The sequence below is a fragment of the Carcharodon carcharias genome, chromosome 11 (assembly GCF_017639515.1).
Source record: "Carcharodon carcharias isolate sCarCar2 chromosome 11, sCarCar2.pri, whole genome shotgun sequence".
Lineage (NCBI taxonomy): Eukaryota > Metazoa > Chordata > Chondrichthyes > Lamniformes > Lamnidae > Carcharodon > Carcharodon carcharias.
The window spans coordinates 77,000,967-77,013,336 of NC_054477.1; the positions used below are offsets into that span (position 1 = coordinate 77,000,967).

General features: G+C 40.2%; 1 protein-coding gene across 3 annotated transcripts in view; it reads left to right on the forward strand.

The window, feature by feature from the left end:
• The window catches only part of rev1 (REV1 DNA directed polymerase), a 136,274-nt gene that overhangs the window by 96,935 nt on the left and 26,969 nt on the right, over positions 1–12,370 (forward strand). For all 3 annotated transcript variants that reach the window (XM_041199005.1, XM_041199006.1, XM_041199007.1), the window contains 5 exons: positions 1,619–1,721; positions 4,736–4,898; positions 10,798–10,982; positions 11,717–11,950; positions 12,127–12,208. In XM_041199005.1, the coding sequence (XP_041054939.1) occupies positions 1,619–1,721; positions 4,736–4,898; positions 10,798–10,982; positions 11,717–11,950; positions 12,127–12,208 (767 nt within the window). The remainder of the gene's footprint in view (positions 1–1,618; positions 1,722–4,735; positions 4,899–10,797; positions 10,983–11,716; positions 11,951–12,126; positions 12,209–12,370) is intronic.

Sequence of the window (12,370 nt, forward strand, 5' to 3'; positions counted from 1 at the left end):
CAAGCAAAACGCACCTCTCTTTACGAGATGCAGAATATATTTAAGCACACATACTAGCATAAGTTCAAGCTAACCTCTTCACAATTTGGGCCCCCGCTGAGATGTTCAGCCACTCAACAGTGCACTTAGCGACGGCTGCATACCACAGTCATTTAAATTAGCAGGCAAAATGAAATTTGCTCGCTACCTTTGTGTGCAGCATGTGTGCGGGTTAATCACTCATTGGGCAGGATTTTACGCATCAGCAAGCGGGGGCGGAGCCAGCACGCCGATGCATAAAATGAGGCACGGTGACGTCGGGGGGAACTAATTGAGGCCATTGACAGAGGCTGTTACCTAATTAAAGGGCAGGCCAAGCGCCCCGGCGCAAATTGGAAAAAGCATGAAACCTTACGGGCGGGATGAGGTTTCATGTAGCTTTTAAAACATTTTAATAATGTTTTGGTGAAAATTGTGACATTTCCCAACTTATGTGACATTGTCACATGAGGGGACATGTTAGGGAAATTTTATTTTTCTATTTTTATCTTTTTGACATTTACAGCCGACTTCCCTAAGGCAGCCCTTAGCCTCAGGGAGATGAATGCATTCTTTTGTGCACATGTGTGAAAGTGCGCACTCTCGATTTTGGGACTCCCCCCTGCCCGCACAAGCAACGCATATCGCTTCTGTGTGGACGTCACGATGGGCGGGCCAATGGCCTCCATGTGCCCGTCATTCAACTGCCCGCCCGACAGGGGGAATATTCAGCCAATTGAGATCCCTGTTCCCAATTTCGCTAGTTATCGAATTTCGAAACTTAAGCTTTGTTTGATTTATTCTGTAAGTATACAAGACACACATTTCAAGCTATTTACAAAGTATCCACCAAGTTACCTAAATAATTTCCTTTCTTTTTTGAACCAATTTTGTGGGTGGGGAGGTGGACGAAAAAATCTAACAAAGCAACCTGGGAAAGGGGAAAAAAAGGTAATAAATTTAACAAAATGAAATTGCATTCCATTAAATTCCTCTTCAAATTCTATGTTTTGTTGATGTGTGTTATGTTTTTGAATGATCACAAATTAATTTTGCTTATTTTGACATGCAAAGCTTGGCTTACTTTATGTCACTTACATGCATCAAGTTATTCAATTCTGCCTTGTAGCACGGAAAAACTAACTGCAGAGACGATGTATTAAAAATAAATCATATGATAGCCATATAAATACAGTAGCTACAAGAACAGGTCAGAGGCTGGGAATTCTGTGGAGAATAACTCACAGCCTGACTTCCCAAAGCCTTTCTACCACTGACCAGCCTTAAGTCAGGTATGTGATGGAATACTCTCCACTTGCCTGGACAACACTCAAGTACATACCATCGGCAAGATGCACAGTAGCAACTTACCAAGGTTCTTGCAACAGCACCTTTCAAACCCGCGACCTCTGCCACCTAGGTCAAGGGCAACAGAAGCATGGGAAGCATAAAATTCTGAGGGAATGAATTTTCAAAGTTGGTTTTCATATGTATGAATAGCATTAGTATAACATTAGTCATAAGCCAATAAATGTGTCCTGCTATTGCCTGCTTTGGGTTTTTATCCTAACAACTACTTCTCCAAATTTGGATTGTGCAGAAGTATAACGTTGGACCATGCAACAGGCAGTGCTAAAGTAATTAGCAGAGAGGTACTGCACATGTTCCGTATGATGAAGCTGAATGTGACAGATATGAGAGGGGTGAGTTTAAAGTTTTTGTTTAAAATTGGTCTCCACTATTTAAACAATTGAATGTTATCGCTATAAAATCAATACCTTATCTGTTCTAAAACAAATATACCTGGAAAAGCTCAACAGGTCTGACAGCATCTGCAGAGAGGAATACAGTTAACGTTTCAAGTCCGAATGACTCTTCATCAGTTCTGATGAAGTCATTCGGACTCGAAACATTAACTGTATTCCTCTATGCAGATGCTGTGAGACCTGCTGAGTTTTTCCAGGTATTTTTGTTTTTGTTTTAGATTTCCAGCATCCGCAGTATTTTGCTTTTACCTTATCTGTTCTATATTCTTTAGCTGAGTCTACACCTATGCTACTGGATTGAAAAAAGTTGATTTAACAGCATAAAATTTGAGAGCCAGAAATCAGATTCCCAAAATCCATGATAAAATATCCGCGTTATGGCCACACTTTTTGTAGTTGAGGTTTCTATAGTTTATACTTCTAGTAGTTAAGGAGAAAGTGGCAGAAGGAACACCAGCCCGAGGACACTGATTAAATGTGATTGGCCAGGGAACAGAGGCAACATGAAGAAATTTTATTTTTTGCACAGAGTTATGATCTGGCCTGCACTGCCTGAAAGCATGGAAATAGATTCAACTGTAACTTTCAAAAAGAAGTTTGATAAATACTTGAAGGAAAAACAATGCCAAGCTATGGAAAGAATGGGGAAGTGGGATTCATTGGATAGTTCAACCAAGGAGCCAGCAGTGGCACAATGGGCCAAATGGCCCTTTACTGTTATTCTTACATTGTATGATTCTAATTTCAAGTTAAGTAATATTTTTAAGTGATTAATTATTCAACTACAACAGATTCCTGTGCAGATTTATTTATACAGGATGAGGGAGAGAAGTTTCTTGCTTTATCCACTTCGGTAGGAAAAACAGAATGGCAGAGTATTATTTAAATGCTGATAGAATGGGAAATGTTGCCGTACAAAGTGACCTGGGGTCCTTGTACACCAGTCACTGAAAGCAAGCATGCAGGTGCAGCAAGCAGTTGGGAAGGCAAATCGTATGTTTTTGTTTATTGGCCTTCATTGTAAGAGGATTTGAGAATAGGAGCAAGGATGTCTTACTGCAGCTGTACAGAGCCTTGGTGAGACCACACCTGGAGTATTCTCCTGGTTGATCCTGCTTATGCATGTTCTATGCATTGAAATCGATGAGTGCAAAGATTCATGAGTGCAAAGGAGCCAGTAATTCTTAATATTTATGAGGAAAGATTTTCTTTGTGATCGGATTGCATGCCGTAAATGATTATGACTCTAAAGTTGAGTATTTGCCATTCCTGGTACTTCTGATTTTTCTCCGCCTCATTTGATCCATGATAAATGATCTACCTTCCTAGAATTATGGTAATCTATGAATAATTAATATTCCAGAGTTTATTGTGCCAAAATAGGCATTTTGAGCTGATTGAAGCAGCAGGTTGCACTTATTATTTGACCAATTCTGTCTCTAATTCAAGATAACTATCTGCTAGAGTATTCATTATCACCATTATGATAATAAAAGCAAAATGCTGCTTATGCTAGAAATCTGAATTAAAAAAGAAAATGCTGGAAAAACTCAGCCGGCCTGCAGCATCTGTGGAGAGAGAAGCAAAGTTAACGTTTTGAGTCCAATATGAGTCTTCTTCAGAACTCAGAAGATGATTACCAATACACAAGATAATTAGATATTAAACAACGCAGAGAACTGTGAGGTGATTCATTTGGGCAGGTCGGATATGGAGAGACAGTATAAAATAAAGGGAAAAACTCTACAAGAGGTGCAGGAACAGAGTGGCCTCGGTGTATATGTACATAAGTCATTGAAGGTGGTAGGGCATATTGAGAGTGCAGTTAATAAAGCATATAGTATCTTAGGTTTTATTAATAGGGACATTGAGTGCAAGAGTAAGTAAGCCATGTTGAACTTGTATAAGACACTGGTTAGGCCTCATCTGGAGTACTGCGACCAGTCCTGGGCACCATACAGGAGGAAGGACGTGAAGGCATTGGAGAGAATACAGAGAAGATTCACAAGAATGATTCCAGGCATGAAGAATTATAGCAATGAGGATAGATTGGAGAAGTTGGGACTGTTTTCCTTGGAGAAAAGAAAGCTGAAAGGAGACTTCATAGAGGTATTCAAGATCCTGAGGGGTAAGGACAGAGTAAATAGAAACCATTCAAACTCAAGAGAGCATCAAGAATTAGAGGGCACAGATTTGAAATAATTGGCAAAAGGAGTAAAAGTGATGTGAGGAAAAGTTTTTTCACCCAGAGAGTGGTTAGAGTCTGGAACAAACTCCCTGAGAGGGTAATGGAGGCAGGTTTAATCGAGGTATTCAAAAGGGAATGGGACTGCTATTTGAAAAGAATGAATGTACAAGATTACGAGAATAAAGCAGGGGAGCGGGACTAGGTAGAATGCTCTTTCAAAGAGTCAGTGCGCGCAGACTTGATGGGATGAATGGCATCCTGCAATGTAATTAGTTCTATGAAAATAGAGAGCAACCAATTGAATATGACTATATGCAAAACAGTTGAATATAATTTTTCTTAGTAAGTTAGAAAAGATAGTATATTAAGTAATACCAAAGCTTTTATAGAGTTATTTTTCTAATAATTGAAAAGCACCTTCAATTCAGTGTTATGTATTATACTTAAAAGTACCCCACGGACCTCCCCTACCTCCATGCTGCTAGTTAGCTCAGCATGACAAACCGCTTGGGTACCCCTGCATAATATTTGTTTTAATTTACTTTTAATTGGTTACACAATTTGTTGTCACTGCATTTTATGGTATGGCATTTCTGTTATACCAAACTGCACGTTTAAATAAATTGGGTAATACGTTTACATTTCGTAAGATATATACTGTATGGTTAAAACTGAAATAAGTGAATAAAATGTAAAACAGATTATTTTAATCATATATAGATATATTTGAGTGGAATCTAGCATTTTCCTTTTCATTCTTTAGGTTGGAATTCAGATGCATCAGTTAATCCCAGACAGCAAAGCTTCATTTACTCACTTTTCTTCATTTGTACGGAGTAACACTACTACCGGACCTTTGTGTTCAGTGATGGACCTTTTTCAGACATCTAGAACAAAGAAAGCTATGGAACACAGGCTTTCAGAAGGTTAGCAAACTTGAAAAATTTAGAGATGCCTACCATAAACCAAAGAGATGGGAAGAAGGGAGAGAAACGAGAGAAAAAAAATAGGGAAGGTGGGAGAGAGAAAGTTAAAAGGAAGGAAAACGGAAGAGAGTAAAGGGAAAAGAAGTGAGGGGGAAGGAAAGAGAGAGAGAAGGGGAGGGAAGGGGAAGAGAGAAAAGGAGAGAGTTGTGTATAGGCCCCCGGTAACAGCTGTAAAGTAGTAGATAGTATAAATGCGGGAATAAAGAAGCATGTAGCATTGGCAGAGTGGTTTTAACAGAAGATTTTAACTTTCAAATAAATAAGCAGACTAGCATGTTAGAAAGATGTTGAATTACTTGAATGTGTCCAGAATAGTTTTTTGTTATATTATGTCCTGGAACCAGCAAAGGGGCATGCCATTAACAAAATGAGCCAGATTTGATTAACAGCCTAATAGTGCATGAACTTTTTCTAATAGTGATCATAATATGATGAAGTTTAATGTGATGTTCGAAAGGGAGGAATGTAAAACATCTACTAAATTTCTAGATTTAGGTAAGTCTAACTTCATTGGGATGAAACAGAGACTGTCCACAGTAAACTGGACCAATCAGTTAATTAGTTAAAAAAAAATCAGTGGGAGGTGTTCATGAAGGAATTTGATGTGATACAGAACCAGTTTATACCCCTATGGGGCAAGAACTCTACTTGCCCAAAAACGCAACCTTCGGTAACTAAAGAGGTAAGAGACAAAATAAAACCGGAAAAGTAAACAAAAATTAGTGCAGATCCTACCAAGTGATAGACATACAAACAACAGCAAAGAGTAGCAAACCAGATTTTAAGAAAGGGAGTGTGAAAAGAAGGGATGTCAAAATCAACACTAAATGTTTTTCAATGATATTAGGGGAAAAAGGTGCTCAGGAACAATGACTCAAGACTAAAGAATTAGACGGAGGAACATCTACGGATGTTGCTTGGGGTAGTTAGAAACTTTTTCCGAAGGTTGGGGAATCTAGGACTAGGGAACATAAAAATTAGAGCCAGACTTTTTATGTGTGAAATTAATAAACACTTCTATGCACAAAGGGTGTAGAAGTTTGGAACTCATTTCCTCAAATGGCAGTTGATGCTAGATCGATTGTTGAATTTTAAATCCAAGTTTGATAGATTTATTAACTAAGGGTAGTAACAAATATGGGCAAAGGCGGGCATATGAAGTTAAGTGTTAGATCAACCATGATTTTTTTTTAATTCATTCATGGGATGTGGGCATCACTGTCCGGGCCAGCATTTATTGCCCATCTCTAGTTGGTCTTGAGAAGGTGCTGGTGAGCTGCTTTCTTGAACCGCTGCAGTCCATGAGGTGTAGGTACACCCACAGTGCTGTTAGGAAGGGAGTTCCAGGATTTTGACCCAGCGACAGCGAAGGAATGGTGATATATTTCCAAGGCAGGATGGTGAGTGACTTGGTATCATTGAATGCAATGTGAGGAGGACATCAGTCTGCAAAGGAATATAGAAAGGTCAAGTGAGAGGGCACAAATTTGGCAGATGGAGTATAATGTGGGAAAATGTGAAGTTGTCCACTTCGGTGGGATGAGTAGAAAAGCAACATATTATTTAAATGGAGTGAAACTGCAGAATGCTGCCATGCAGAAGGATCTGGGTGTCCTCATACATAAAATCACAAAAAGGTAGCATGTTGGTACAGCAAGTAATTCGGAAGAAACATGGAATATTGGCCTTTATTGCAAGGGGAATGGAGTATAAAAGTAAGGAAATCTTGTTACGACTGTATAGGGCATAGCGGAGATCACACCTGGAGTATTCCGTACAGTTCTAATTTCCTCATTTATGGAAGGATATGCTTGCATTGGAGGCAGTTCAGAGATTGTTCACTAGGTTAATTCCTGGAATGAAAGGGTTGTCTTATGAGGTGAGTTTGAACATGTGGGCCTATACTTATTTGAGTGTAGAAGAATGAGAGATGATCTTATTGAAACATTCAGTATAAGATTCTGAGGGGGCTTGACACAGTAGTTGCTGAGAGGGGTTTCCCAGTGTGGGGGAATCTAGAACTAGAGGTCATAGTTTAAAGATAAGATGGAGGAATGCCACCTCTGAGGGTCATTAATCTTTGGAATTCTCTGCTCCAGAAAGCACTGGAGGCAGAGTCTTTGAATATATACAAGCTTCTTTAGGTATGTGAAAAGGAGAAGATTAGCAAGGACAAATGTGGGTTCATTACAAGCGGAGATAGGAGAATTCATAATGGAGAATAGGGAAATGGCAGCAAAACTAAACAATTATATTTGAGTCTGTCTCCACGGAGGAAGTTACAGAAAATCTCCCAGTGATTCTAGGGAACCAAGGGACTTGTGAAAATGAGGAACTGAGAGAAATTAGTATCAATAAAGAGGTAGTACTCGTAAAATTAATTGAATTAAAGGTTGATAAATCCCCTGGACCAGATGAGCTATACTCCAGAGTGTTGAAGGAGGTGGCTGTAGAGATAGTGGATGCATTGGTAGCTATCTTGCAGAATTCTACAGATTCTTGAAAGTCTTCTGACTGGAAGGTAGCAAATGTAACCCCACTATTTAAGAAGGGAGAGAGGGAGAAGATGCAAAATTTACAGACCTGTTAGTTTGACGTCAGAAATGGGGAAAATATTAGAATCTATCATAAAGAATGTGATAACTGGACACTTAGAAAATAATGGTACAATTTAGCATGTTTGTCAAAACTGTTGGAGGTTTTTGAGGATGTTATTTGTAGCATAGATAAAGGAGAACCAGTGGATGTGATGTATTTGGATTTTCAGAAGGCTTTTGATGAGGCCCCACACAGAAGGTTAGTAAACAAAATTAGAGCACATGGGATTGGGGATAATATACTGGTATGGATTGAGAATTGGCTAACAGACAGAAAGTGGAGAGTGGGAATAAATGGGTCATTCTCAGGATGGCAGGCTGTTACTGGTGGGGCACTGCAAAGATCAGTGGCTTGGGCCCCAGCTATTCATAATCTATATAAATGATTTGTAATATTTCTAAATTTGCTAATGACACAAAACTAGGTGAGAATGTAAGTTATGAGGAAGATACAAGGAAGTTTCAAAGGGATTTGGACAGGCTGAGTGAGTGAGCAAGAACATGGCAGATGGAATAAAATGTGAATAAGTGTGATGTTATCCAACTTGGTAGTGTTATGATTCCAGCTGATATTACTAATGGACAACTCAAATTCCAGGTACATGGCTTGATAGAGGTGGTAGCATAGTGGTAATGTCACTGGACTAATATTCCAAAGACCCAGGGTAATGCTCTGGGAATCCGGGTTTGAATCCCATCACGGCAGATGGTGAAATTTGAATTCAATAAAAATCTTACTGTTATAGAGTTGATTTTCCAAGCAACTTTTCGTGGTGGAAACAGTGAACTTTATTTACAAGACAGCAGCAGCAGCTGCATATATTCATCTAATTCTATAACTAAAGAAGAACTCCCTCCTAGAGATTCCCCTTGCTGCTAACTCATTGGTTAAACAGATTGTGATCTTACAACACAGGATTATTATTAAAGCTACAGTCCTAAGTTTATCAGAACTATAATTACTACAATTGCACTACTCCTTCACCCAACTATACCTTTACAGATATATACAAATTCGTAAAGATGACCCAAGTTATAAAATCTATCTTATACTCAAATGTTCATAGTAAGTATACAGTCCATGTGAACTATGGTCAGACACACCGCTCTCCAAAATCAAGTTTCTATGGACTTCTCATCAACCACCCCCCTCCCCCACAACCCTCAGATGTTTGTTACCCTGTCTCACTGAAACTCTGTCTTTCTCGTAAGGGTTTCCAATCTCCATGCTCAAAGAACTTGACTTGGATTTTTCTCCCAAACAACACTTTCACTCGGACGTATCCAGCAAAGGTCCATCTCCAGGGTTTCGCTCTCTCCCCCCATGTTCGTTCCCCTGGATCTCTTCATGCACTCAAGCCTCACCTTCCACTTGCACTCTCTCAGATTTCAGCCTCGGCAACAGAACATCACTGCTCCAAAAGCCTGAAATAAGGAATCACTAACCTTCAGCTGTCTTCTTGGATCTCCTGGCTTCCCTTAAACCCACTTTGCTTTAAGTCTGCTCCCTGCAGTTCTGTCTCTTTAATTTGGAGTCTTTTCCTCTACCTCTTCCTTTTAACTTTTCTTAACAGGACCTTGTTCAGATTCCTGTTCCTTTCCTTTGACTTGACTGTCTTCTTGGAACCTCTTTCGGTTCCGCTCCCTGGTTTGGGACCTTCTTCCTGTCCCCCTCCTGTCTTTCTCCTCTGGGCACCTTCTCCAGAATGGTGCTCCTCCACGGAGATGTTGAAGGTCACCTGATCTTTTTGTGTTGTTTCATTTTCGGACCTTGTTTCCCTTCTGCGCAGGCACGCAGGAACAGTTTCCAGCTTTTAAAAAAAAAAGAAACAAACCGCACATGTGCGCAGGGCTATTTACCGTCTTGAAGATGTGAACACGCACAAACTGTGCGTGTGCGGCCATTCGCTGGCCGGCACATGCGCAGATGCCAAAGAACGTAAAAAAGAATTCTCTGAGCATGGGCAGCCATTCCAGGGCTGGTGCATGCACAGAAACTGCCAAAGCCTGCTGGGAACTGTAGTTCCCAAACTCCAAGGCGCAAGCTCCATTTTAAAAAGTAAGTTTTCATTTTTTTTTCTTTGGGGCTCATAACAGTAGGAAAAACAGAAAGACGGCGTATTCCTTAAATGGTGAGGGGTTGGGAAGTGTTGATGTCCAAAGGCACCTTGGGTGTCCTTGTTCATGATTCACTAAAAGCTAGCATGCAGGTGCAGCAAGCAATTAGGAAGGCAAATGGTATGTTGACTTCACCCCAAGGGATTTGAGAACAGGAGTAAAGATATCTTGCTGCAATTGTATAGAGCCTTGGCGAGACTACACCTGGAGTATTGTGTCTAGTCTTAGTCTCTTTATCTGAGGAAGGATATACTTGCCATAGAGGGAGTGCAATGGAGGTTCATCAGACTAATCCTTGGGATAACGGGATTGTTTTATGAAGCGAGATTGACGAAACTGGGCCTATGTTCTCTAGAGTTCAGAAGAATGAGAGGTGATCTCATTGAAACTTACAAAATTCTTACAGGACGTGATAGGGTAGATGTGGATCACATGTTTCCCCAGCCTGGTGAGCCTAGAACCTGGAGACACAGTCTCAGAATAAGGGGCAGGCCATTTAACATTGAGCTGAGGAGGAATTTCTTCATTCAGAGGATGGTGAATCTTTGGAATTCTTTATCCCAGAGGGCTGTGGAAGCTCAATCACTAATAGATTTCTGGATACTAATGACATCATGGGATGTGGGGATAGTGGGGAAAATGGCGTAGAGGTAGGTGGCCAGCCATGACCTGTTTGGATGGCAAAACAGGCTCGACAGGCTGAATGGCCTACTGCTCCCATGTATTAAAAGAGTATTACACTATAATAGTGAAAATGGAACAAAATTTCTGAAGTAAGTAGAGTTAATTTGTTTCACAGTACATTTGATTCACTGCTAATATTTATGGTAGAAATTTAATTTGCTATTTATAGATTTTCACTTTCATGTCAGGCATTGTAATAAAAATATTGCATGATTTAAAGGAACATTGCTTGTTCTGCTCAAGTTACTTCATTTTATTGAGCAAAATGCATAAAAGTAGTAGCTTCACATGAGGCCATTTCACAAACTTCAATGAAAACCAGAAGGCACGGAATGCTGCTACTTTTATGAGTTATATGACTTTTCATATTTGTGCAATGTCAGTTGTATGATGTTTCCTGGACCGTATTCACTCATTCTTTTTGCTGGATTTGATTGCAGACTCAGATTGTGCATGGAAGAAGACAACAGAAACAGGAAATCCTATTTTGCTTCCACCTGGTCAAGATACAAACCTTAATAGTTCAGGCACTTCAATAAAAGCCGCTGGAGAACATACCCCTGAGAGCACAACTATCCATAGACATCGACTTGACATTAATATTGAAGTGCCATCTGCTTCTCAGGTACAAAAATTAATGTATAAGCCATTTCCTTGTAATACAGCAATTCCTGGTGTTAGGGCACATTTAATAGCAACAGTATAAGTAGTCAAACTGGGTTTTTATGGGTAGGTCGGGTTGGGGAGTAGTTGGGTCGGGTAAGGGGGTAGTTGGGTGGGGGGGTTTGGTGGGTACTCAGATTGGGGGATGGCCGGGCCAAGGTGGGGGGGCGGGGAATGTAATCAGGTCCAGTTGGGGGCAGTGGAGTGGTCGGGTCAAGGGTAGTGAGGCTGGAGGTTCAGGGCTGGTGACTTGGGAAGTTGTTGTGGAGTTAGCCAGTCGTTAGACCAGGTTTTAAACTGCCCAACATTTCCTGGATAGCTACACAGGCAAGTCCTGCAGATCTGTCCAAAGTCTCCAACCCTATCTTGAAGTCGGAGACCTTCATGCAGGGGTACTGGGCAACGGGAACTTACCCATCAGAAGTTTAAACTTCCTTGGCAATTCCCCTGTAGGAGTGTGCATCAGGCCTTCCACCAGGACCTGACACACATCTTCCATCATTCGTCCAGTCTCCAACAATCTAGATACCAATTGGGCCGATGTGTATTCTGTAGTTTATAACTTTGTAGTAGTAATTTTACACACGATTTTCATTGCTCTTGTACACCAAGAAAATGAAAACATAAATCTTTAAGAAAACCCACATAGAAAAAATACTTCAGGAGGTTAATGTGTTGTTTTACTCTATATTTTAGATAGATCCTTCTGTTTTGGAAGCACTCCCTCCGGATATTAGAGAACAGGTAGAACAGACGTACTCAGCTCAACAACAGCCTAATTTTACTGATACCAATATCAAAGAGTCAGTGAAAGGCATTGTTACCGGGCATGTACCGGTGTCACTGGGGACAATGATTCTCGAGTTGCCTGGACCTCAGGAACCAAGCAGCACTACTGGAATGATTGTCGCCCTCCCAGCATTTTCACAGGTGAAATATCTGTTCTCTTTATGCCTCTATGGCTACATTGTATGCGAAGCCTTTAAATTCAAATAAGAATTGATTTTCGTAAATATTGATGACAAATTACATATTTGTACAAGCAACTAAATCTTAATCACATGAAGAGGATTTGGTATTCAGGATATTCTGTTTTTCAAATGCAGGTTGACCCTGAGGTTTTTGCTGCTTTACCTCCTGATGTACAAGAAGAACTGAGAGCTGCTTATGATCAAAAACATCGACAGGGTGAGAATGCTAGGAACCTTCAAATTATTAATCCTAGTACAAATTCTTATAATTTTGAAGTCACTGAATGTATAAATGGGTAAGTATATGAGAGAGAAATGAATAGAGGGATTATATTGATAGGCTAAGATTAAGTATGATGCGAGATGGATTGTATGAAGC